Below are 22173 nucleotides of genomic sequence, written 5' to 3'. Positions count from 1 at the left end.
TGTGTACAGCACCAAGTTTTTAAAAAGTCATCTTTTTCCATACTTCTTTTTTTTTTTTTTTTTTTTTTTTAAGACGGGGTTTCACCATGTTAGTCAGGCTGGTCTTGAACTCCTGACCTCAGGTGATCCGCCCGCCTCAGCCTCCCAGAGTGCTGGGATTACAGGTGTGAGCCACCGCGCCCGGCCTTTCCATATTTCTTTTGCTGTGATTTCCTCTGCCTAGAATGTCCCTCTGCCACCATTTTATAATACAAATAGCATCTTCTTTGAAAAATCCTCCCTTTGGTGCTCAGTCCTTTTGGCTCTCATCACTCTGTGGACATGCGGTTATTACACAGCATTCAGAATACAGTATTTCAGTTGATCTGTTTGTTCTCCTTTCTAGGCTATGAGTCCTTCAATGGTAGAAACTACATTCACCTTTGTAGTCCCAGCATAATGTCTGAAACAGAGTAAGACTAAATACTTGCAGAAGGCCAGGCACAGTGGCTCATGCCTGTAATCCCAGCACTTTGGGAGGCAAAGGCAGGAGGATTACTAAAGCCCAGGAGTTCAAGACTAGCCTGGACAACATAGTGACACCCCATCTCTATTAAAAAATAAAAATAATAAATAAGTAAATAAATAAAAAGAACAACCCAAAAAAAAAAAATATTTGCAGGGTAAGTAAAAGAATGAACAAGTAGCCAGGCACGGTAGCTCACGCCTATAATCCCAGCACTTTGGCAGGCTGAGGTGGGTGGATCACGAGGTCAAGAGATCAACACCATCCTGGTCAACAAGATGAAACCCCGTCTCTCCTAAAAACACAAAAATTAGCTGGGCATGGTTGTGTGTGCCTGTAGTCCCAGCTACTCGGGAGGCTGAGGCAGGAGAATTGCTTGAACCCAGGAGGCGGAGGTTGCAGTGAGCCGAGATAGTGCCATTGCACTCCAGTCTGGGTAACAACAGAAAAACTCCGTCTCAAAAAAATATATATTAAAAAAAAAAAAAAAAAGAATGAACAACTAAAACTGATTCACATATACCTGGTATTATTTCATAAACAAAATATAAAATTATCTTTCTCTATATTAGCAAGAAGATTAAAAACAATATTTTCCAGATCAAAAGACTGAAATTCCAAATCTTATGATTACACTTACATGTGATCTTAAGACAAAGGAGATAATACATCTAACTGTACTTCATAGAATCTAGTAAATAGGCCATTGTTCCTTGGAGAAATTAAGATGAAAATATAGAAGTAAAGAACTACTTGGGGTTGGGCATGGTGGCTCACGCCTGTAATCCAAGCACTTTGGAGGCCAAGATGGGCGGATCACCTGAGGTTGGGAGTTCAAGACCAGCCTGACCAACATGGCGAAACCCCGTTTTAAAAAAAAAAAGAACTACTTGGATATCAAATGTACTTTTCACATCTATACTAACTATATGAATTATATGGAAAAAAATTATCATCGAAAATATAATTGGCTTCAACACTCCTGGAAACAAATGCTTTCACACCGGAATCATTACACTGGAATAATGATTCAGTTTCTCCTTCCCAATAAATAGTTAGAATACAATGCTCATCAGGAAATAGTTAATGGCAGATGGGAGGAGTGGGAGGAAGCAGTGTCTGGGTACAAAGATTTCAGCATTTACAAATATGAAATTTAACATTAGTCAAAGCCTCCAAAACCTCTTGCCAAACCTAATTCAACTACTATAAATGTATTAGTTTTTCCTCCAAATTTTGTTATAAAAATTTTCAGTAAAAGTTGAAATAACGCAGCGAACATATTTCACCTAAATCCAATAATCATGAAAATTTTGCCATATTTGTTTATGTGTGTAAATTTGTGTACTTATGAGATTTTTGGAAGAGGAATGCTGACTGTCTGAAAATAAATTGCACACACACATCATGACACTTCACCCCTAAATACTTCATCATGCCTTTTCTAAAAAATAAAGATGTTCTCCTATAAAACCATAAAACCACCGGGCGCGGTGGCTCACGCCTGTAATCCCAGCACTTTGGGAGGCTGAGGCTGGTGGATCACGAGGTCAAGAAATCGAGACCATCCTGGTCAACATGGTGAAACCCCATTTCTACTAAAAATACAAAAAAGTAGCTGGGCATGGTGGCGCGTGCCTGTAATCCCAGCTACTCAGGAGGCTGAAGCAGGAGAATTGCCTGAACCCAGGAGGCGGAGGCTGCAGTGAGCCGAGATCACGCCATTGCACTCCAGCCTGGGTAACAAGAGTGAAACTCCATCTCAAAAAAAAAAAAAAAAAAACCATAAAACCATTATCCCTAAGGAAAAAAATACTTCTCTAATGACAGCTTCTAGCCAGTAATTTTCAACTTTCCCAAATTTTCCCCAAAAATATCTTTTTAGCTAGTTTTTTAGAACCAGGATTCAATCAAAGTTCATTTAACAAGGTTCAAATAAATACTGCATTTGGTGATGTCTCTTCAGTCTCTTTCAATGTAGAACAATCCCCACCTTTTTTTCTTTCTTCATTACTTTTTAAAAGAAACCAGAATGTAGACTATAAACTTTTTATAATGGAAAATTTCAAATAAATACAAAGTAAACAGAATAGGATAATTAATCCCCATCAGCCAGCTTTAATAATTATAAAGCTTTAGCCATTCCCATCTCATGTACTTCCTTATCTCATGGTATTTAAAAATGTAATCCTCTAGTACCTGTATTTCCTATAAACTGCAAGCTAGGTCTAAATATTCGTATTTCTAGGAAGAAAACTTAGTAGATAACATCATGTACTTCATTCCACATTATAGCTAGAAGCACATACTATTTCTTAATGTCACTATTAATTATCCTAAACTCAATGACTTGATTGAGGTGGAGACTGACAAATAACCCCAAAGTAGAGGTATACTTGTTTCTCCACATTTACTAAGTAATCCACAGGGTGATATTTTGGTGCCATGGTAATATTCTTTCAACCAACAGTGCTAGTATCTATTTACAATCTTTGTTTGAATCAATTATTGGCCTGGAGTTTACAAAATGGTGATATTCTAATTCTAAAATTCCTTTTACATTTATTAGCTAGCATTCTTCTATAAGAGTTTTTCTTCATCAAATGGAGATGAACTGCACGTCTTCATGAAAAAATATGGCAAATGCTTAATTCTTTCCTTTTCATTATAACTTTCAGAACAGTTAGTTATAATAGCCAACTGCAATGGTTGCAAATCAGATTTTTTTTCTTTCTCTCTACCACTACGAACCCCATGATTTCTATTTATTCAAATCTTTGCAATCAATTATAGTAATCATGTGTTAAAATATTTATGTACCCTTAATGCCTTATACATTTTTGCTGGCAAAAATTGAATTGAATTACAAATTGAATTACTTAAGGATAGAGTGTTTAAAGATTATTATTAAAGTGACAAAGATAATGTAAAAAATAGTGATGATATATAAAATAAAATAAAATTTTTATTTTCCTGCCATTAACTTCACATTACATTATCTCATGTTACAATGTACACCCAGCTGCTGAGATCATTATGCTGGTTTTTTTTTTTGAGATGGAGTTTTGCTCTTGTTACCCAGGCTGGAGTGCAATGGCGTGATCTTGGCTCACCGCAACCCTCTGCCTCCTGGGTTCAGGCAATTCTCCTGCCTCAGCCTTCTGAGTAGCTGGGATTACAGGCACGTGCCACCATGCCCAGCTAATTTTTTGTATTTTTAGTAGAGACGGGGTTTCATCATGTTGACCAGGATGGTCTCGATCTCTTGACCTCATGATCCACCTGCCTCGGCCTCCCAAAGTGCTGGGATTACAGGCATGAGCCACCATGCCCGGCCATTATGCTGTTTTCATCATTTCTATTAAATTTTAAAACAAAAACTTTTTTTAAATTGCATTAAATAGTCAATAAAATGCTAAAATTCAAATCAACTCACCTGCTGAACAGGACTGTCAACTGTAAATGCTTTATAAACTGCCAATGCCTGGCTTTTACTTCCTTTGCTCCATATCACCATATTTCCAGCAACATAGAGTTCCTCATCATAGTCCACGTCTTCTCCAATTTCACTTACTCCTTTCCTTAACTGCCAGCTTTCCTTAAAAATTAACACATGTAAGACAAATTCAAGCACTCTTCCTTTAAAAATCTGGAACAAAATTTATTTGCCTGTGGAGTAAGACTCAATTCAAGCACAACTTCTAGAAGGTTTGGTATACTCATTGACAGAGGATGTGGATATATGCATTACATTACAGAATTTCATGAATAAGAATTTACTCAATAACTCCCTATATTAAATGATTTATATTATTCCTCTATATAAGTCTGCCAAAAACATAAACAAACAAAAAGTATACCTTCGCTATAGATCCCAAATCACATGCTTGGGAAACTAAAAGGACATATTAAGAATATGAGGTAGAGTAGAGAAAGGACAGTGGGAATCACTCGGGGAGTTTATGCACAATGCAGACTTCCTGCTTCGCAGCCACATGTATCTTCGTCTTCTTTTCCTTTGTCCCACCCACCAAAATGAATAGAAAAAAGAGAATTTTCCATTTGTAACAATATAGACTTTCCCTCCCTGAGATTTTGGTATCCCAAAGGGGTATGAAAATGGAATAAGGTAGGAGGCATTCATTTTCTGACACACACGTGTATCTCATTCCCCTACTTAAGAACTATGACTCGCCTGTAATCCCAACACTTTGGGAGGCTGAGGCGGGCAGATCACCTGAGGTCAGGAGTTCGAGACCACCTGATGAATATGGAGAAATCCTGTCTCTACTAAAAAAATTACAAAATTAGGCCGGGCGCGGTGGCTCACGCCTGTAATCCCAGCACTTTGGGAGGCCGAGGAGGGTGGATCACGAGGTCAAGAGATCGAGACCATCCTGGTCAACATGGTGAAACCCTGCCTCCAGTAAAAATACAAAAAATTAGCTGGGCATGGTGGCGCGTGCCTGTAATCCCAGCTACTCGGGAGGTTGAGGCAGGAGAATTGCCTGAACCCAGGAGGCGGAGGTTGCGGTGAGCTGAGATCGCGCCATTGCACTCCAGCCTGGGTAACAAGAGCGAAACTCTGTCTCAAAAAAAAAAAAAAGAATTACAAAATTAGCTGGGTGTGCTGGTACATGCCTGTAATCCCACTTACTTGGGAAACTGAGGCAGGAGAATCACTTGAACCTGGGAGGCAGAGGTTGTGGTGAGCCAAGATCATGCCATTGCACTCAAACCTGGCAACAAGAGTGAAACTCCATCTCAAAAAAAAAAAAGAACTATGACTTTACCTACTTTCATGGCATTTTTTCTCCCCTTTAGAAACATGTAAATCTTGCCGGGCACGGTGGCTCACGCCTGTAATCCCAGCACTTTGGGAGGCCGAGGCGGGTGGATCATGAGGGCAAGAGATCGAGACCATCCTGGTCAACATGATGAAACCCCGTCTCTACTAAAAATACAAAAAATTAGCTGGGCATGGTGGCGCGTGCCTGTAATCCCACCTACTCAGGAGGCTGAGGCAGGAGAATTGCCTGAACCCAGGAGGCGGTGGTTGTGGTGAGCCGAGATCACGCCATTGCACTCCAGCCTGGGTAACAAGAGCAAAACTCGGTCTCAAAAAAAAAAGAAACATGTAAATCTTCTGCAGCAGGAACTATTTCTAATCTCTACCATTTAATCATTAAATAACAGGAAATCTGGTTCCCATATACTAAGTGAAAAGAAAAAGTTTAAAATGGACTACAATCATGCTACTGAACCTGACTCTCATTACAAAACCACAAGTTATACAGGGCATCTAAAGAAGTCACTATGACAATGTAATAAAGTCATTATTTTCAACACTTATTGAAATTACCACACCTTAACTCTACCCTAGAAGTGGCATCACACTCATCTCTCAGTTGCATTTCAGTAGCCTTAAATTACAAGTAGATCATATCACTCTACATTTCAAAAATTCAATGGGAAACTCAATGGAACCTTCTGTTTTTCGTGGATTGTAACCTCCTGAAGGGATCCCACCAAGCCAGCAGCACCATCAGAAGACCATAATTCAGAGGCTGGCTGCAGCTGGCGAAGTTGAAGGTTCAAAGCATTAGGGTGGTGCTTGCAGTGGTCTCGACCAAAAGGAACAAATTCCTGCAAATCCCTGGCTGCAATCATCGTTGTCCTTTCTTCATAGAAGTTCGACATGGGTTCCAAATATCAACATTATTTCTGTATGAATTCAAACACATTCTGGTCAGCTTCAAAACTCAAAACTAGAATAAAAATACCACAAACACATAAGTCATTAATTCTTACATGAATGTCAAATAATTACATCATGTTGGTAAGTAGTCATAACATCAAAGGGCATTCGAGATCTGATTCTTTCAGGCAAACGCAGTTATCACATTTTAGTCACAGACTGACAGTTACCATTACAGGAAACCACTGAGTTGCAACAACGAGTTGTGTCCCACACCACCTAGCTCATGTTTCCTACCACTATACACCAATTTTTCCATACTTTATATATGAAGTATTTAGACAAGTTGTACTCTACAGTACAGTTTATTACTACAAAAATGTGAACTGTTAAAGCCTTCACCACAGGTTAGGAAGCAGCCAGGCTTTATACAAAATACAGATAAGCATAATTTGGTTGCCCTTTAACCCACTTTCCTGTACCTGCTTATATACCATATTTCTATACATAGGATTTTTAATGTTAGGAGCCTAAGACTTTTCTTTCGAAATGATGCAGGCTAAAGACCCCATCAAGGAACCACATCAGCATGAGAATGTGGTTTGTCTCTCCATCCTAGGACTTCATCCTTCATTCTCCGATCAGTCAATACCTTAGCCCACTAACCTCCAAACTCTTTGAAACCTCTAGACCCTAACTCTCTGGGGAGACAGACTTGAAGTTTCCTCAGTCTCCTAGTTTGGTGGCTCTGCAAGTAAAACACTTCATCTGCTGCAAACCCCGCTGTTTCCATATATTGACTTGCTGCTCATAAGGCAAGAGACCTAAATGGCCACACAAACACCCAAGGCCTACGTAGTTCCTATGCAGCCCCTCTAAGGTGACAAAGTTATTTTGCTGTCAATTAAATGTTACTCTTGGCCAGGCGCGGTGGCTCAAGCCTGTAATCCCAGCACTTTGGGAGGCCGAGAAGGATGGATCACGAGGTCAACAGATCGAGACCAACCTGGTCAACATGGTGAAACCCCGTCTCTACTAAAAATACAAAAAATTAGCTGGGCATGGTGGTGCGTGCCTGTAGTCCCAGCTACTCAGGAGGCTGAGGCAGGAGAATTGCCTGAACCCAGGAGGCGGAGGTTGTGGTGAGCCGAGATCGCACCATTGCACTCCAGCCTGGGTAACAAGAGCAAAACTCCGTCTCAAAAAAAAAAAAAAGTTACTCTTAGCCGACCGCGGTGGCTCACACCTGTGATCCCAGCACTCTGGGAGGCAGAGGCAGGCAGATCACTTGAGGTCAGGAGTTCGAGAGGAGCCTGGCTACCGTGGAGAAACCCATCTCTAGTAAAAGTACCGAAAAAAAATAGCTGGGTGTGGCCGTGGGCGCCTGTAATCCCAGCTACTGGGGAGGCTGTAGCACGATAATCGCTTTGGGACGTAGAGGTTGCAGTATTGAAAAGACTTGAACTTGGAACACAACTAAAAAGTGCCTTATAAAACTTACAAGAAAACAAAATTCAGCTGGTCTTCCTATATTTTATTCAACAAGATAACCAACATCAATGAACTTTTGATTTTATGAAACTTTAGTTCTGCAATTTTATAATGTTATTTTGTTTTTTTGTTGTTGTTTTTGGTTATGTTGTTTTTTAAAGACGGGGTTTCACCATGTTGGTCAGGCTTGTCTTGAACTCCCAACCTCAGGTGATCCGCCCACCTTGGCCTCCAAAGTGCTTGGATTACAGGCGTGAGCCACCAAGCCCGGCCTATAATGTTATTTTCTTATAACTTTGACAGAAAACTATAGACTTATTTAAAAATTATCATTTTGTACTGATTAAGGCCACATATTTAATACTTTCACAATAACCTAAACTTTTAGGAATATTTTTACTTGTTAGGGGCAACATAAACAGCTACACATAAAAATACTATTAATTCATATGCTATAAATAAAAATATCAGCAATGATTCCTACAGAAAAACACTACCCTGCCAAAAAAACGGTGGGGGGGACCCAAATGCACACCAACCGGAGCCTGAGTTAAGTCTCCACAATAAGGAAGAACTTCCCCCAGCCATTCTAGGGAACGGTGAAAACAGGCTACAAGCCGGGGCTCAGAAAACCAGCTCAGAGAGACTGGAGGCCAATTTAGAAGCCGAGGCTGAACACTGCATGCAGCGCACAGCTCAGGTAAGAGGTTAGCAAGCAGTGAGTAGAAGGAGCACCCCAGCCCGCAGGCCGAGCCCCCTCGGCCGAGGGGCACACTCAGAGCCCTCCCCAGGTTCCAAGTCCCCCAGGCTCCCAGCCCTAAGGCCATCAGGGGCGGATCGGCCTCGGGCCAGGTGCTAGAGTCACGCGGCATGCGACAGACCACCCAAGTACAGCGGATCCGGGGCCGCACCTGTGTAACTCGGGACGCGTCAGGCGCGGCGAGACCCGGCTGCTCCCCGGAGGTGCAAGGGCCGAGGAGGCCCGAGGGCAGCGGCGGGGTCCGTCACAGTGACTCCTCGACCGTGGCAGCTTCTCATCCCCTCTCCTTCCCGTTTTCTGGAGGAGAAATGGGCAACAGCAGCGGGTACGAGTCCTAATGGCAGGCAGGCGTGCGAGACGTTCAAATGCACGCGTCCATCTTGACTTTCCCGTCCGGCCTCGCTCCAGGGCGGGGCATCGCTGTAGGCGCGCGGTGGCCTAGCAGTCCCGGCGCCTGCGCAGTTGCGGGAAGACTGCGGCCGGGCAGAACTTGTGGGCTCTTTCCACCTGGCGTGTGACTGATCCGATCCCCAAAGCAGGATTGTGTCTGCCAGAGTCCATAGAGTGAAAGGATTCTCCTGCCGTCCAATTTCTCTTCAGGCCATGTCACTAGGGACCTAAACTGCCTCCTTGATCTCAGGTTTTTTTCTGCCTGGTTTCGCTTCTTCCTCTTGACCCCACGTGAAGGTAGGCACATCTAGGCAGAGGGTGGGGAGCAGGGGTTGCTGATTTTCTCTACGTGCCGGTGCTCTATGCCCTTATGCAGTCCATACAATTCGAAGAGTCGATAAACCGTATGAAGGTCCTCATAGAAACGTTGTTTGCAATTCCCAGATTCAGAGACACTTCTTGAGGCGATTCAAAGACCCAGGTTAAGAACCCCAGCGGCCACTCGCGCCTGTTATCCCAGCACTTTGGGAGGTGAAGCAGGAGGATCGCTGGAGCCTAAGAGTTTGAAACCAGCCTCGGCAATATAGCGAGACCCTGTCTCCACAAAAGAAAAATGTTTAAATTAGCCTGGCATGGTGGCATGCACCTGTAGTCCCAGCTGCCTGGGAGGCTGGAGAATCACTTGAGCCGGAAGTTCGAGGCTGCAGTGAGCTATGATCGCACCACTGAACTCTAGCCTGGGAAACAGAGCAAGACTTTGTCAAAAAAAAAAGAGTGGGTTATAGGAGAAAGGATAGAAACAAAGATTCGTGAAACAGTTAAAGTTAAGAAATAAAGGCCGGGCATGGTGATTCACAAATGTAATCCCAGCGCTTTAGGAAGCTGAGGCAAGAGGATCACGAAGTCAGTAATTCTAGACCAGCCTGGCCAACATTGTGAAACACCGTCTGTACTAAAAATACAAAAGGTTAGCCTGGCGTGGTGGCACGTGCCTGTAATCCCAACTACTCGGGAGGCTGAGGCAGGAGAATCGCTTGAATCCAGGCAGCAGAGCTTGTAGAGAGCCGAGACCGCGCCACAGCACTACAGCCTGGGCAACAGAGCGAGACTCTCTGAAAAACAAAAAAAAAGAAAGAAAAAGAAAATAAAGAAATACAAATATACCGAATTGATACTTTAAACTTTTTTAAAGAAAAAACACGGAGCCGCGGTGGCTCTGGCCAGTTGTACTGGCGTTTGAGGAGGCAAGGCTATAAATTCAAGGCCAACCTGAGCAACATACCAAGTTCTCATTGATTAACAAAAAAAAAAAAAAAATTTCGGCCGGGCACGGTGGCTCAAGCCTATAATCCCAGCACTTTGGGAGGCCGAGGCAAGTGGATCAAGAGGTTAAGAGATCAAGACCATCCTGGTCAACAAGGTGAAACCCCATCTCTACTAAAAATACAAAAATTAGCTGGGCATGGTGGCGCGTGACTGTAAGCCCAGTTACTCGGGAGGCTGAGGCAGGAGAACTGCTTGAACCCAGGAGGCGGAGGTTGGGGTGAGCCGAGATCACGCCATTGCACTCCAGCCTGGGTAACAAGAGCTAAACTCTGTCTCAAAAAAAAAAAGAAAAAAATTACAGATAGTTCGAAATTTTTCTGTATGCCCTATACCCAGTTTCTGCATCCAGTTTCCCTACTATCAATATTTTACATTAGTATAGTACATTTGTTAGACATAATGAACAAATATCAACACATTATTAGTAATTAAAATCCATACTTTATTTTTTTTGTTGTTTTGTTTTGTTTTGTTTTGTTTTGTTTGAGACGGAGTTTCGCTCTTGTTATCCAGGCTGGAGTGCAATGGCGCGATCTCAGCTCACCGCAACCTCCGCCTCCCGGGTTCAGGCAATTCTCCTGCCTCAGCCTCCCGAGTAGCTGGGACCACAGGCACGAGCCACCATGCCCAGCTAATTTTTTTTGTATATTTAGTAGAGACGGGGTTTCACCATGTTGACCAGGATGGTCTTGATCCCTTGACCTCGTGATCCACCCGCTGCGGCCTCTCAAGTGCTGGGATTACAGGCTTGAGCCACCGCGCCCGGCCTATTCAGATTTTTTTTTTTAAGAAATACAATCTTGCTGTGTTGCCTAGGCTAGAGTGCATTGGCACAAACACAGCTCACTGCAGCTTTAAACTCCTGTGTTCAAGCAGTCCTCCTGTTTCGGCCTCCCAAGTAGATGGGATTCCAGGCATAAGCCACTGCAACCACCACATTTCATAAGTTTGTAGAATCTCCCTTAATTGGAATTTGTCTGATGTTTCTTTCTTTTTTTCTTTTTTTTTTTGAGACGGAGTTTAGCTCTTGTTACCCAGGCTGGAGTGCAATGGCGCGATCTCAGCTCACCACAACCCCCGCCTCCTGGGTTCAGGCAATTCTCCTGCCTCAGCCTCCTGAGTAGCTGGGATTACAGGCACGCACCACCATGCCCAGCTAATTTTTTTTATTTTTTAGTAGAGACGGGGTTTCACCATGTTAACCAGGATGGTCTCGGTCTCTTGACCTTGTGATCCACCCGTCTCGGCCTCCCAAAAGTGCTCGGATTACAGGCGTGAGCTACCACGCCCGGCTGATGTTTCTTCATGATTAGCCTGGGAATATGGATTTGGGAGAGGAAGATCATAAAGTGTCATTTTCATCACATCATATCAAAGGTACTTATCAACAGCATAACTTATCACTGTTGATGTCAACCTTGATCACCTAACTGAGAGAGTAGTTTGTCAGATTTCTCTACTATGATGTTGCATTTCCCTACTTTCCATACTCTACTCTTTGGAAGGAAGACAATATGTGCAGCCCTCAGTTATAGAGTGAGGCCAATTGATTTTTTTGTTGTTGTTTTACAAACTTGCAAAAGCAAATGAAGGAGGACAGCATCTTTTCAACAATTAGTGTTGCAATAATTGGATATTCATATGGAAAGAATCTATCTTGATTCATACTACGTAACATATACAAAAATTTTAAAGTGCATCAAAGACCAAAATATAAGAGTAAAGCTGGCTGGGCATGGTGGCTCAAGCCTGTAATCCCAGCACTTTGGGAGGCCGAGGCGGGTGGATCATGAGGTCAAGAGATCGAGACCATCCTGGTCAACATGGTGAAACCCCGTCCCTACTAAAAATACAAAATATTAGCTAGGCATGGTGGTGCGTGCCTGTAGTCCCAGCTACTCAGGAGGTTGAGGGAGGAGAATTGCCTGAACCTAGGAGGCAGAGGTTGCAGTGAGCCGAGATCACACCATTACACTCCAGCCTGGGTAATAAGAGTGAAACTCTGCCTCCAGAAAAAAAAAAAAAGACAACCCAATTTAAAAATGGGCAGAGGATTTGAATAGACATTTTTCTAAAAATACACAAGTGGCTGCTAGGCGTGGTGGCTCACGCCTGTAATCCCAGCACATTGGGAGGCCGAGGTGGGTGGATCATGAGGTCAAGAGATCAAGACCATCCTAGTCAACATGGTGAAACCCTGTCTCTACTTAAAATACAAAAAATTAGCTGGGCACGGTGGTGCGTGCCTGTAATCCCAGCTACTCGGGAGGCTGAGGTAGGAGAAATTGCCTGAACCCAGGAGGCGGAGGTTGCGGTGAGCCAAGATCGCGCCATTGCACTCCAGCCTGGGTAACAAGTAACAAGAGCGAAACTCCGTCTCAAAATATATATATATACACACACACACAAGTGGCCAAGAAGCACAATAAAAAATAACCAACATCATCAGTCATTAGGGAAATATAAGCCAAAACCACTTCACACCCAGAAGGAGAGCGATAATCAAAAAGACAGACAATAACAAATATTGAATAACAAGTGTTGATGAAGATTGGGAGTTATTGGAGCCCTTGTACATAATTGATGGGAATGTAAAATGGTGCAGCCACTTGACAAAATGATTTGACAGGTTCTCAAAAAGTTAAATCTCTGCCGGGAGCTATGGCCAGAAGATGGTGGTGGCCACCGAGTTGGGGCTACTGAAGTCCCTGGGACTGAGTAAGGGGAATAATAAATACAGTGCTCAGGGTGAGTGACAGCTTCCAGTTCTTCAAACAAACAATGGTCCAAGTCTAACAGGATTGACGACTATAGCAGCTCATCTAGTCAAGCAAGCCAACAATATTTGCTGGGGAGTACTGCAGAAGAAAAAACAATAGTTCAGCAATGATTAGAATAGAGTTGCTTGAGTAGATGATAAAAATGATATCATCCAAGCTGGGTGCGGTGACTCCTGCCTGTAATCCCAGTACTTTGAGAGGCCGAGGCGGGTGGATCACGAGGTCAAGAGATTGAGACCATCCTGGTCAACATGGTGAAACCCCATCTTTACTAAAAATACAAAAAGTTAGCTGGGCATGGTGGCGTGTGCCTGTAATCCCAGCTACTCAGGAGGCTGAGGCAGGAGAATTGCCTGAACACGGGAGGCGGAGGTTGCGGTGAGTCGAGATTGCACCATTGCACTCCAGCCTGGGTAACAAGAGTGAAACCCTATCTCAAAAAAATAAATAAATAAAAATTTTAAAATGTTTTAAATAGAAAATGTATTTTGACCGCAGGAGTAAGGTAAATTAATATGCAGTCATTTATTATTTGGTTGAAGTTGATCGAATTTTTTTTTTTTTTTTTTTTAGATGGGAGTTTCACTCTTGTTACCCAGGCTGGAGTGCAATGGCGCAATCTCGGCTCACCGCAACCTCTGCCTCCTGAGTTCTGGCAATTCTCCTCCCTCAGCCTCCTGAGTAGCTGGGACTACAGGCACGCGCCACCATGCCCAGCTAATTTTTTGTCTTTTTAGTAGAGACAGGGTTTCACCATGTTGACCAGGATGGTCTCGATCTCCCCACCTCGTGATCCACCTGCCTCGGCCTCCCAAGGTGCTGGGATTACAGGCATGAGCCACTGCGCCCAGCCCTGAAGTGATTGAATTTTTAAAATGTAAACTTGTGCCTGAATGTTTTGTTTTTTAGTTGAAGTTTTGCAACTTTTTTTTTTTTTTGAAACAGAGTTTCGCTCTTGTTACCCAGCCTGGAGTGCAATGGCACGATCTCGGCTCACTGCAACCTCTGCCTTCTGGGTTCAAGCAATTCTCCTGCCTCAGCCTCCCGAGTAGCTGGGACTACCAGCCGCAATTTTTTATGTAAAAATTCAACTGCTATTAAAAAGACAAGTTGAGATCAAGTTATAAATTAACCTTGTTTTTGGCCGGGCGCGGTGGCTCATGCCTATAATCCCAGCACTTTGGGAGGCCGAGGTGGGTGGATCACGAGGTCAAGAGATCGAGACCATCCTGGTCAACATGCTGAAACCCCATCTCTACTAAAAATATAAAAAATGAGCTGGGCATGGTGGCGCGTAGCTGTAATCCCAGCTACTCAGGAGGCTGAGGCAGGAGAATTGTCTGAACCCAGGAGGCGGAGGTTGCGGTGAGCCGAGATCGCGCCATTGCACTCCAGCCTGGGTAACAAGAGTGAAACTCCGTCTCAAAATAATAATAATAATAAATTAATTAATTAACCTTGTTTTTAATGGATGACATTTATTTCAATAAAAGTTGCAAATCAGTGGCTTAATCTTAAAAAAAATAGGTGGCTTAATCTTAAAAAACATCCTTTCAATGGTTGATTTATTTGGCTATTTATTAACCTGTCTTTCATATTCTAAAATTCATTTTCCCCTTTTGGATATTTATGGAAGTTTGTTAAGAACTGTGATAAATTGTGCCACGGAAGCAGAAAGGGAAGACGGATGGATTTGTTTTTACTTTTTATTTTTTAAAGATGGGGTTTCACTATGTTGGTCAGGCTGGTCTTGAACTCCCGACCTCAGGTGATCCACCCGCCTTGGCCTCCAAAGTGCTTGGATTACAGGCGTGATCCACCGCGCCCAGCCTGGATTTGGTTTTTGTTTGTTTGTTTGTTTTTTGAGATGGAGTTTCGCTTTTGTTACCCAGGCTGGAGTGCAATGGTGCGATATCCGCTCACTGCAACCTCTGCTTCCTGAGTTCAGGCAATTCTCCTGCCTCAGCCTCCTGAGTAGCTGGGTTTACAGGCACAGGCCACCATGCCCAGCTAATTTTTTGTATTTTTAGTAGAGACAGGGTTTCAGCATGTTGACCAGGATGGTCTCGATCTCTTGACCTAGTGATCCACCCGCCTCGGTCTCCCAAAGTGCTGGGATTACAGGTTTGAGCCACTGCGCCCGGCCGTTTTTTTGTTTGTTTGTTTGTTTGTTTTAAAGTCTTAGGTCAGACATCAAAAATACAATCCAAACAGGGAAACTGTAGTCAAAAATAATATAATTGTACATTTAAAAATAACTAAAAGAGTATAATTGGATTGTTTGTAACACAAAGAATAAATGGTTGAGGTGATGGATACCCCATTTGCCCTGATGTGATTGTTACACATTATGTGCTCTATTAAGAAATCTCGGCTGGGCGCAGTGGCTCAAGCCTGTAATCCCAGCACTTTGGGAGGCCGAGGCGGGTGGATCACGAGGTCAAGAGATGGAGACCATCCTGGTCAACATGGTGAAACCCCGTCTCTACTAAAAATACAAAAAATTAGCTGGGCATGGTGGCACGTGCCTGTAATCCCAACTACTCAGGAGGCTAAGGCGGGAGAACTGCTTGAACCCAGGAGGCAGAGGTTGTGGTGAGCCGAGATCGCGCCATTGCACTCCAGCCTGGGTAACAAGAGCGAAACTCCGTCTCAAAAAAAATATATACACCTTACGCAGGATTGGAGATCTCAATAAATAAATAAATAAACACACCTACTATGTACCCACAAAAATTAAAAATTAAAACAAAAGGCCGGGCGTGGTGGCTCACGCCTATAATCCCAGCTCTTTGGGAGGCCGAGGCGGGTGGATAACGAGGTCAAGAGATCGAGACCATCCTGGTCAACATGATGAAACCCCCATCTCTACTAAAAATACAAAAATTAGCTGAGCATGGTGGTGCGCACCTGTAGTGCCAGCTACTGGGGAGGCTGAGGCAGGAGAATTGCTTGAACCCAGGAGGTGGAGGTTGTGGTGAGCCGAGATCGCGCCATTGCACTCCAGCCTGGGTAACAAGAGCAAAACTCCGTCTCAAAAAAAGAAAAAAAAAAACACAATGTATAAGAGAAAAAATTTAACGAATTGGATGTCATGAAGATTACCATTGTCAAAAACACTGCAAAGAAAATGAAAAGCCAGGCCGGGCGCGGTGGCTCAAATCTATAATCCCAGCACTTTGGGAGGCCGAGGCAGGTGGATCACGAGGTCAAGCGATCGAGACCATCCTGGTCAACATGGTGAAACCCCCGTCTCTACTAAAAATACATAAAATTAGCTGGGCATGGTGGCGCGTGCCTGTAATCCCAGCTACTCAAAAGGCTGAGGCAGGAGAATTGCCTGAACCCAGGAGGCGGATGTTGTGGTGAGCCGAGATCGCGCCATTGCACTCCAGCCTGGGTAACAAAAGCGAAACACCGTCTCAAAAAAGAAAGAAAGAAAGAAAATGAAAAGCCACAGAAAATATTTGCAAAACTGACAAATGACTTTTATCCAGGATATATACAGAGTTCTCAAAACTCAAAAACAAAAAATAGCTCCATTCCTTAATAAAGGTTCTGTCATGCTTAAGACTTAGGCCCAGTCTGATGATTCATGCCTGTAATCCTAGCAATTTGGAAGCCAATGCAGACAGATCACTTGAATCCAGGAGTCTGAGACCAGCCGGGCAACATGATGAAACCCTGTCTCTACAAAAACATACAGAAATAGCCAGGCATGGTGTTTTGTGCCTGCAGATTCAGCTACTTAGGAAGTTGAAGTGGGATGATCGCCAGAGTCTGAGAGGTTGAGGTTGCAGTGAGCTGAAATTGTGCCACTGCACTCCAGCCTGAGCTTGCTGCTGTCTCAAAGTGAGACCCTGTCTCAAAACAAAAACAAACAAAAAACTGTATCACTGTCATGGTTACAAATTTGATTTATCCAATTATAACTTGGTAGAAAGGAGGACAGATTTTTTATATTTGAGACAGCATCTCACTGTGTCAGCCAGGCTGGAGTGCAGTGGTGCAATCTCAGCTCACTGCAATAGGAGGACAGATTTTAATTGAAGCTATGCAGAAAGAGTTCATGATTATGAGAAAAGAGGAGACCTAGGTAAAGTCACTCTGTATAATATTTAGGCAATGTTACCACTATTCTGAGTGATTTCGTAGACAAGGCTAATCAATACCTTATTAATTATAACAAATATTACTATATATTTTTCTTTTTTGGGGGAGGGGAACAGTCTCCCTATGTCACCCAGTCTAGAGTACAATGGTGTGATCTCAGCTAACTGCAACCTCCGCCTCCAGGGTTCAAGCGGTTCTCCTGCCTCAACTTCCTGAGTAGCTGGGATTACAAGTGCCTATAGGGGGGAGACCCCATAAGTGCCAAGGCAGGAACCAAAGGCCTCAGCCTATTTCCATATAAATTATGAAGAAGAAAGTAAATAGAAATACAACCATAGTAGTTATTAGTTATTCATGGGTGATCTTAGTTATTCATAGGTGATCTCAATTCTTTTACTAATGCCTCTCAGGTCAGAAGTGTGAACCCGGGGCGACACCATGAAATGAGACTGTAAGGCCGGATGCTTTAAACCCTCTGTCTTGCCTGCTTAAGGGCTGCTGGAGGGCACCTTGGCTGAGCGGCAGTACCAGTGCTGGGAAAGCACCCGCTGTTTAGCCAGCTAGGGAAGGAGACATCCAAAAGAGCTGAGACATCTCCTTCCTCGGAGGAGTTAGGAGAAAACTCCACTTCTCCAAGCTCTTGAGCCCTGACACTGGTAAAAATACAAAAATTAGCTTGGCCCGCATTCATCCTGGGGCTTAATTGTCTCTATGTGATGCTGTGCTTCAGTGGTCACATTCCATGTCAACCTCATGATCCACTTCTGCACCTGATTCCTTTTTTCTTGTAAGAATTAATCAATAAAAACAACATAAATCTTAATGTCTTTGTGACAAGTTTCGAAAAAGTGCTGACGCATTAAGCCCCTTACCTCATCTTAGCTATGGAAAATTCCTGAGCCCCTACCTGCATGACAGGTGATGTACTTGACCCTATCACTGCCACACCCTCTTTTTCTCGGCCCCCAGTCCCCGACCACCAAGGCCAGGCCCTACCTACGCCCTACCTTCCCTGCCCCTAGCTTTTGTACTCAATAAAAGTCATAGTGAGGCCAGGCGTGGTGGCTCACGCCTAATCCCAGCACTTTGGGAGGCCAAGGCAGGTGGATCACGGGGTGAAGAGATCGAGACCATCCTGGTCAACATGGTGAAACCCCGTCTCTACTAAAAAAATACAAAAATTAGCTGGACGTGGTGGTGCACGCCTGTAGTCCCAGCTACTCGGGAGGCTGAGGCAGGAGGCTGAGGCAGGAGAATTGCTTGAACCCAGGAGGCGGAGGTTGCGGTGAGCTGAGATCGTGCCATTGCACTCCAGTCTGAGTAACAACAGCGAAACTCTGTCTGAAAAAAAAAAAAAAAAAAAAAAGTCATAGTGTTGGGACACTTGGGGCCACTGCAGGACTCTGAGTTTTGGTTAGCAGTGGACCCCTGGGCCCAAATTTTATTTTCTCTACCTCTGTGTCTTGTGTCTTTTATTTCTACAATTTTCTCATCTGCGGAACAGCAGGGAGGGGCTCACAGAACCCTGTAGGGCTGGACCCTACACAGACCCAGCTACTTTTTGTTTTTGGTTTTGTTTTGTTTTGTTTTGTTTTGAGACAGAGTTTAGCTCTTGTTACCCAGACTGGAGTGCAATGGCACGATCTCGGCTCACCGCAACGTCCGCCTCCTGAGTTCAAGCAATTCTCCTACCTCAGCCTTCGGAGCAGATGGGATTACAGGTGTGCGCCACCATGCCCAGCTAATTTTTTGTATTTTTAGTAGAGATGGGGTTTCACCTTGTTGACCAGGATGGTCTCGATCTCTTGACCTCGTGATCCACCCGCCTCGGCCTCCCAAAGCGCTTGGATTATAGGCGTGAGCCACGGCGCCCGGCCTGTTCCCCCTTATCAAAGAAATCAGAAAGATGTGTGTGTCTACACTAGATACGCTTAGATGGCACATATAATAAAAACACCTGTATGACCTATCTATCCCCAAAGTTGAGAAACAGACAGATAGAAAGTTACAGATGAACAACCTCTTATAAAGATTAATTACCATAACTTGGGCCGGGCGCCGTGGCTCACGCCTGTAATCCCAGCACTTTGGGAGGCCGAGACGGGTGGATCACGAGGTCAAGAGATCAAGACCATCCTGGTCAACATGGTGAAACCCCGTCTTTACTAAAAATACAAAAAATTAGCTGGGCATGGTGGCGCGTGCCTATAATCCCAGCTACTCAGGAGGCTGAGGCAGGAGAATTGCCTGAACCCAGGAGGCGGAGGTTGTGGTGAGCTGAGATCGGGCCATTGCACTCCAGCCTGGGTAACAAAACCAAAACTCCGTCTCAAAAAAAAAAAAGAAGAAATTAACTATACCTTGATTTTGTGGGGAAGGGAAAAGGCTTATTTTTAATTTTCACACACAAAAGGAACACAAGCTTAGGTTTTACAACTTCAGCCACTGGTCGAAAGGAAATGCAGAACTAAAAAACTCACCAGTCTAGCAGTAGCTCCATCATGCACATACATGCACACACACACACGCACTTGCACACACACACAGGTGTGCACATGCACAGACACACGCGCACACACACACACATGCACACACACTTTTTAAATTTTTTTGTCTTCCTCCCTTCCTTCCTGCCTTCCTTTTCTCCTTCCTTTCTTTGACATAACTGTGCTCCTAGTGGCAAGCAAACAACAAACACCATTAAGAATTCTAGGAGATGGCCAGGCATGATGGCTCACACCTGTAATCCAAGCACTTTGGAGGCCAAGGCAGGCAGATCACCTGAGGTTGGGAGTTTAAGACCAGCCTGACCAACATAATGAAACCCCATCTTTAAAAACAAAACCAACAAACAAACAAAAACTAGGAGATAACAGAGCCCACCAAGACAGATAATCAAAAATTATTATTGGGCTGGATGCAGTGGCTCACACCTGTAATCCCAGCACTTTGGGAGGCTGAGGCAGGTAGATCACTTGAGGTCAGAGTTCGAGACCAGCCTGCCAACGTGAAACCCCATCTTTACTAAAAATACAAAAAAATTAATTGAACACGGTGGCAGGCACCTGTAGTCCCAGCTAGTCAGGAGGCTGAGGCAGGAGAATTGCTTGAACCAAGGAGGCAGAGGTTGCAGTGAACTGAGATCTTGCCACTGTACTCCAGCCTGGGTGACAGAGCAAGAGTCTGCTTCAAATATATATATATATTATCAATTGATTTCCTGTTGTCTACCACCTGACAGATCTCCAAATCACTAGCTATTCCCAAGAAACGACAAGAGCCAGACCTCTAATTTCAGTATTTGTGCAGCAAATGAAATCTCTTATATATGCTATCTCTATTCCTCCAACAAACTATAAGAAGGAATTTATTTTCCGGATGGTTTTGGCAAGTAGAATGGAATCCTTTTGTATGCACCATCTCAATTCCTCTAAAACTACAAAGACCAAGCACTTAGACTACTGTATTTTGTTTAAGAAGCTAAATGGAGTTGCTTACAAGAATTATGTATTTCCCAATAAATTATAAGTGCAGTTTCCCAATAAACTGCAAAACCTAGACCTTTGTGCTTCTTGTATGTTCTTCAGCATGCTGAATGGAGTCTTCTACGTTGGCCATCTCTCTCTCTCTCTCTCTCTCTCTCTCTCTCTCTCTCTCTCTCTCTCTGTGTGTGTGTGTGTGTGTGCATTTTTGTTTTGTTTTGTTTTTGTTTTTGTTTTTTTCAAGACAGAGTCTCACTTTATTGCCCAGGCTGGAGTGCAGTGGCACAATCTTGGCTCACTGAAACCTTGACCTCCAGGGCTCAAGCAATCCTCCCACCTCAGCCTCCTGAGTAACTGCCGAACTCAGTCTAGCAGCAGTCACAACCATGCTGGGCTAATTTTTGTTTTTTTTTGTAGAGATGGAGTTTCACCATGTTGTCCAGGCTGGTCTCAAACTCAGGTCCTGCCACCGATATGCTGAACATGTTTGACACATAGATTGTGACCACAATGCCACTTTACCTTGGTTACAGATCTTCCATCCTTGAGTCAGTGAGGGTAATCTTCTGTAGCCCTTAGATGAACACTGCTGCAGGCCTTTATCATCCCCTCTTAGGTGTTAAACACTAGGGTGCCTACTTGTAACACAGAGTCTTAGCTATCACAGGAGACCCAGTAGCCATTGGAGAATGGGTTCCAGATAAGTGTCTTCTTGTTGAAGTTGCATAAATGTAGCCTTGGAAATAGTTGTGTAATATGGGGTCTAGGTTGTTTTTTGTTTGTTCGTGCTCATATTTTGACACTTCCATCTTCAAGAGGTTGGGCTTGAGTCTCTAGAGCTCCTCCCCTTGAGGGTGGGCTTGTGACTGCTTCCATCAAGAAAGTAGGGTGGAGTTATGTGACCTCCCAGGCCACTAAGCTTCCTCCTTATTTACTGGAATGCTTTCTCTTGGAGCCCTAAGCTGCCGTGCAAGACTTCCAAGGCCACCATGGAGAAGCCTCCTTTAGGTACTCCAGTTAGTTTGCAGCCCTAGTGCCCAAGTCATCCCAGGGCAGATGGCAGCTATGTGAGTGAATGAGCCTTGAGACCAGGGTTAGCCAACTTCTTATCTAAAGGGCCAGGTTGCATTGGCTTTGTGGGCCACATAATCTCTGTCTCAACTACCAACACGAATGACTGTGTTCCGATAACACTTTTTTTGTTTTTGTTTTGAGACAGAGTTTCACTCTTGTTACCCAGGCTGGAGTGCAATGGTGTGATCTCGGCTCACCGCAACCTCTGCCTCCTGGGTTCAGGCAATTCTTCTGCCTCAGCCTCCTGAGTAGCTGGGATTACAGGCACACGCCACCAAGCTCAGCCAATTTTTTGTATTTTTAGTAGAGACGAGGTTTCACCATGTTGACCAGAATGGTCTCGATCTCTTGACCTCGTGATCCACCCGCCTCGGCCTCCCAAAGTGCTGGAATTACAGCCTTGAGCCACCGCCACCGGCCTCCGATAACACCTATTTGCAAAAAGAAGCCATAGGTCTGCAGGCTATAATTTGCTTCACGTGATTCTAATCCCCAACCATTTGAGCCTAAGGTCCCAGGCAGATGTGGAGGAGCAAAGACAAGCTATTTTCCCT

At 44.0% G+C, this 22173-nt stretch overlaps 1 protein-coding gene across 4 annotated transcripts in view; it reads right to left on the bottom strand.

Moving 5' to 3' along the window:
• ANAPC1 (anaphase promoting complex subunit 1) overlaps positions 1 to 8860 on the bottom strand; it is a 124009-nt gene extending 115149 nt beyond the window's left edge. For all 4 annotated transcript variants that reach the window (XM_035271978.3, XM_035271979.3, XM_078348933.1 and 1 more), the window contains exons 1-3: positions 8606 to 8860; positions 5993 to 6229; positions 3942 to 4103 (exon numbers count right to left, since the gene is read on the bottom strand). In XM_035271978.3, coding sequence (XP_035127869.3) covers positions 3942 to 4103; positions 5993 to 6205 — 375 coding nt within the window. In that variant the 5' untranslated portion in view covers positions 6206 to 6229; positions 8606 to 8860. The remainder of the gene's footprint in view (positions 1 to 3941; positions 4104 to 5992; positions 6230 to 8605) is intronic.
• Positions 8861 to 22173: the final 13313 nt, after the last annotated feature.

The sequence above is a fragment of the Callithrix jacchus genome, chromosome 14, assembly GCF_049354715.1.
Source record: "Callithrix jacchus isolate 240 chromosome 14, calJac240_pri, whole genome shotgun sequence".
In the NCBI taxonomy this organism is placed as follows: Eukaryota; Metazoa; Chordata; class Mammalia; order Primates; family Cebidae; genus Callithrix; species Callithrix jacchus.
Note: the sequence above shows the minus strand (reverse complement) of the source record. Positions and strands in the feature narration are given on the sequence as shown.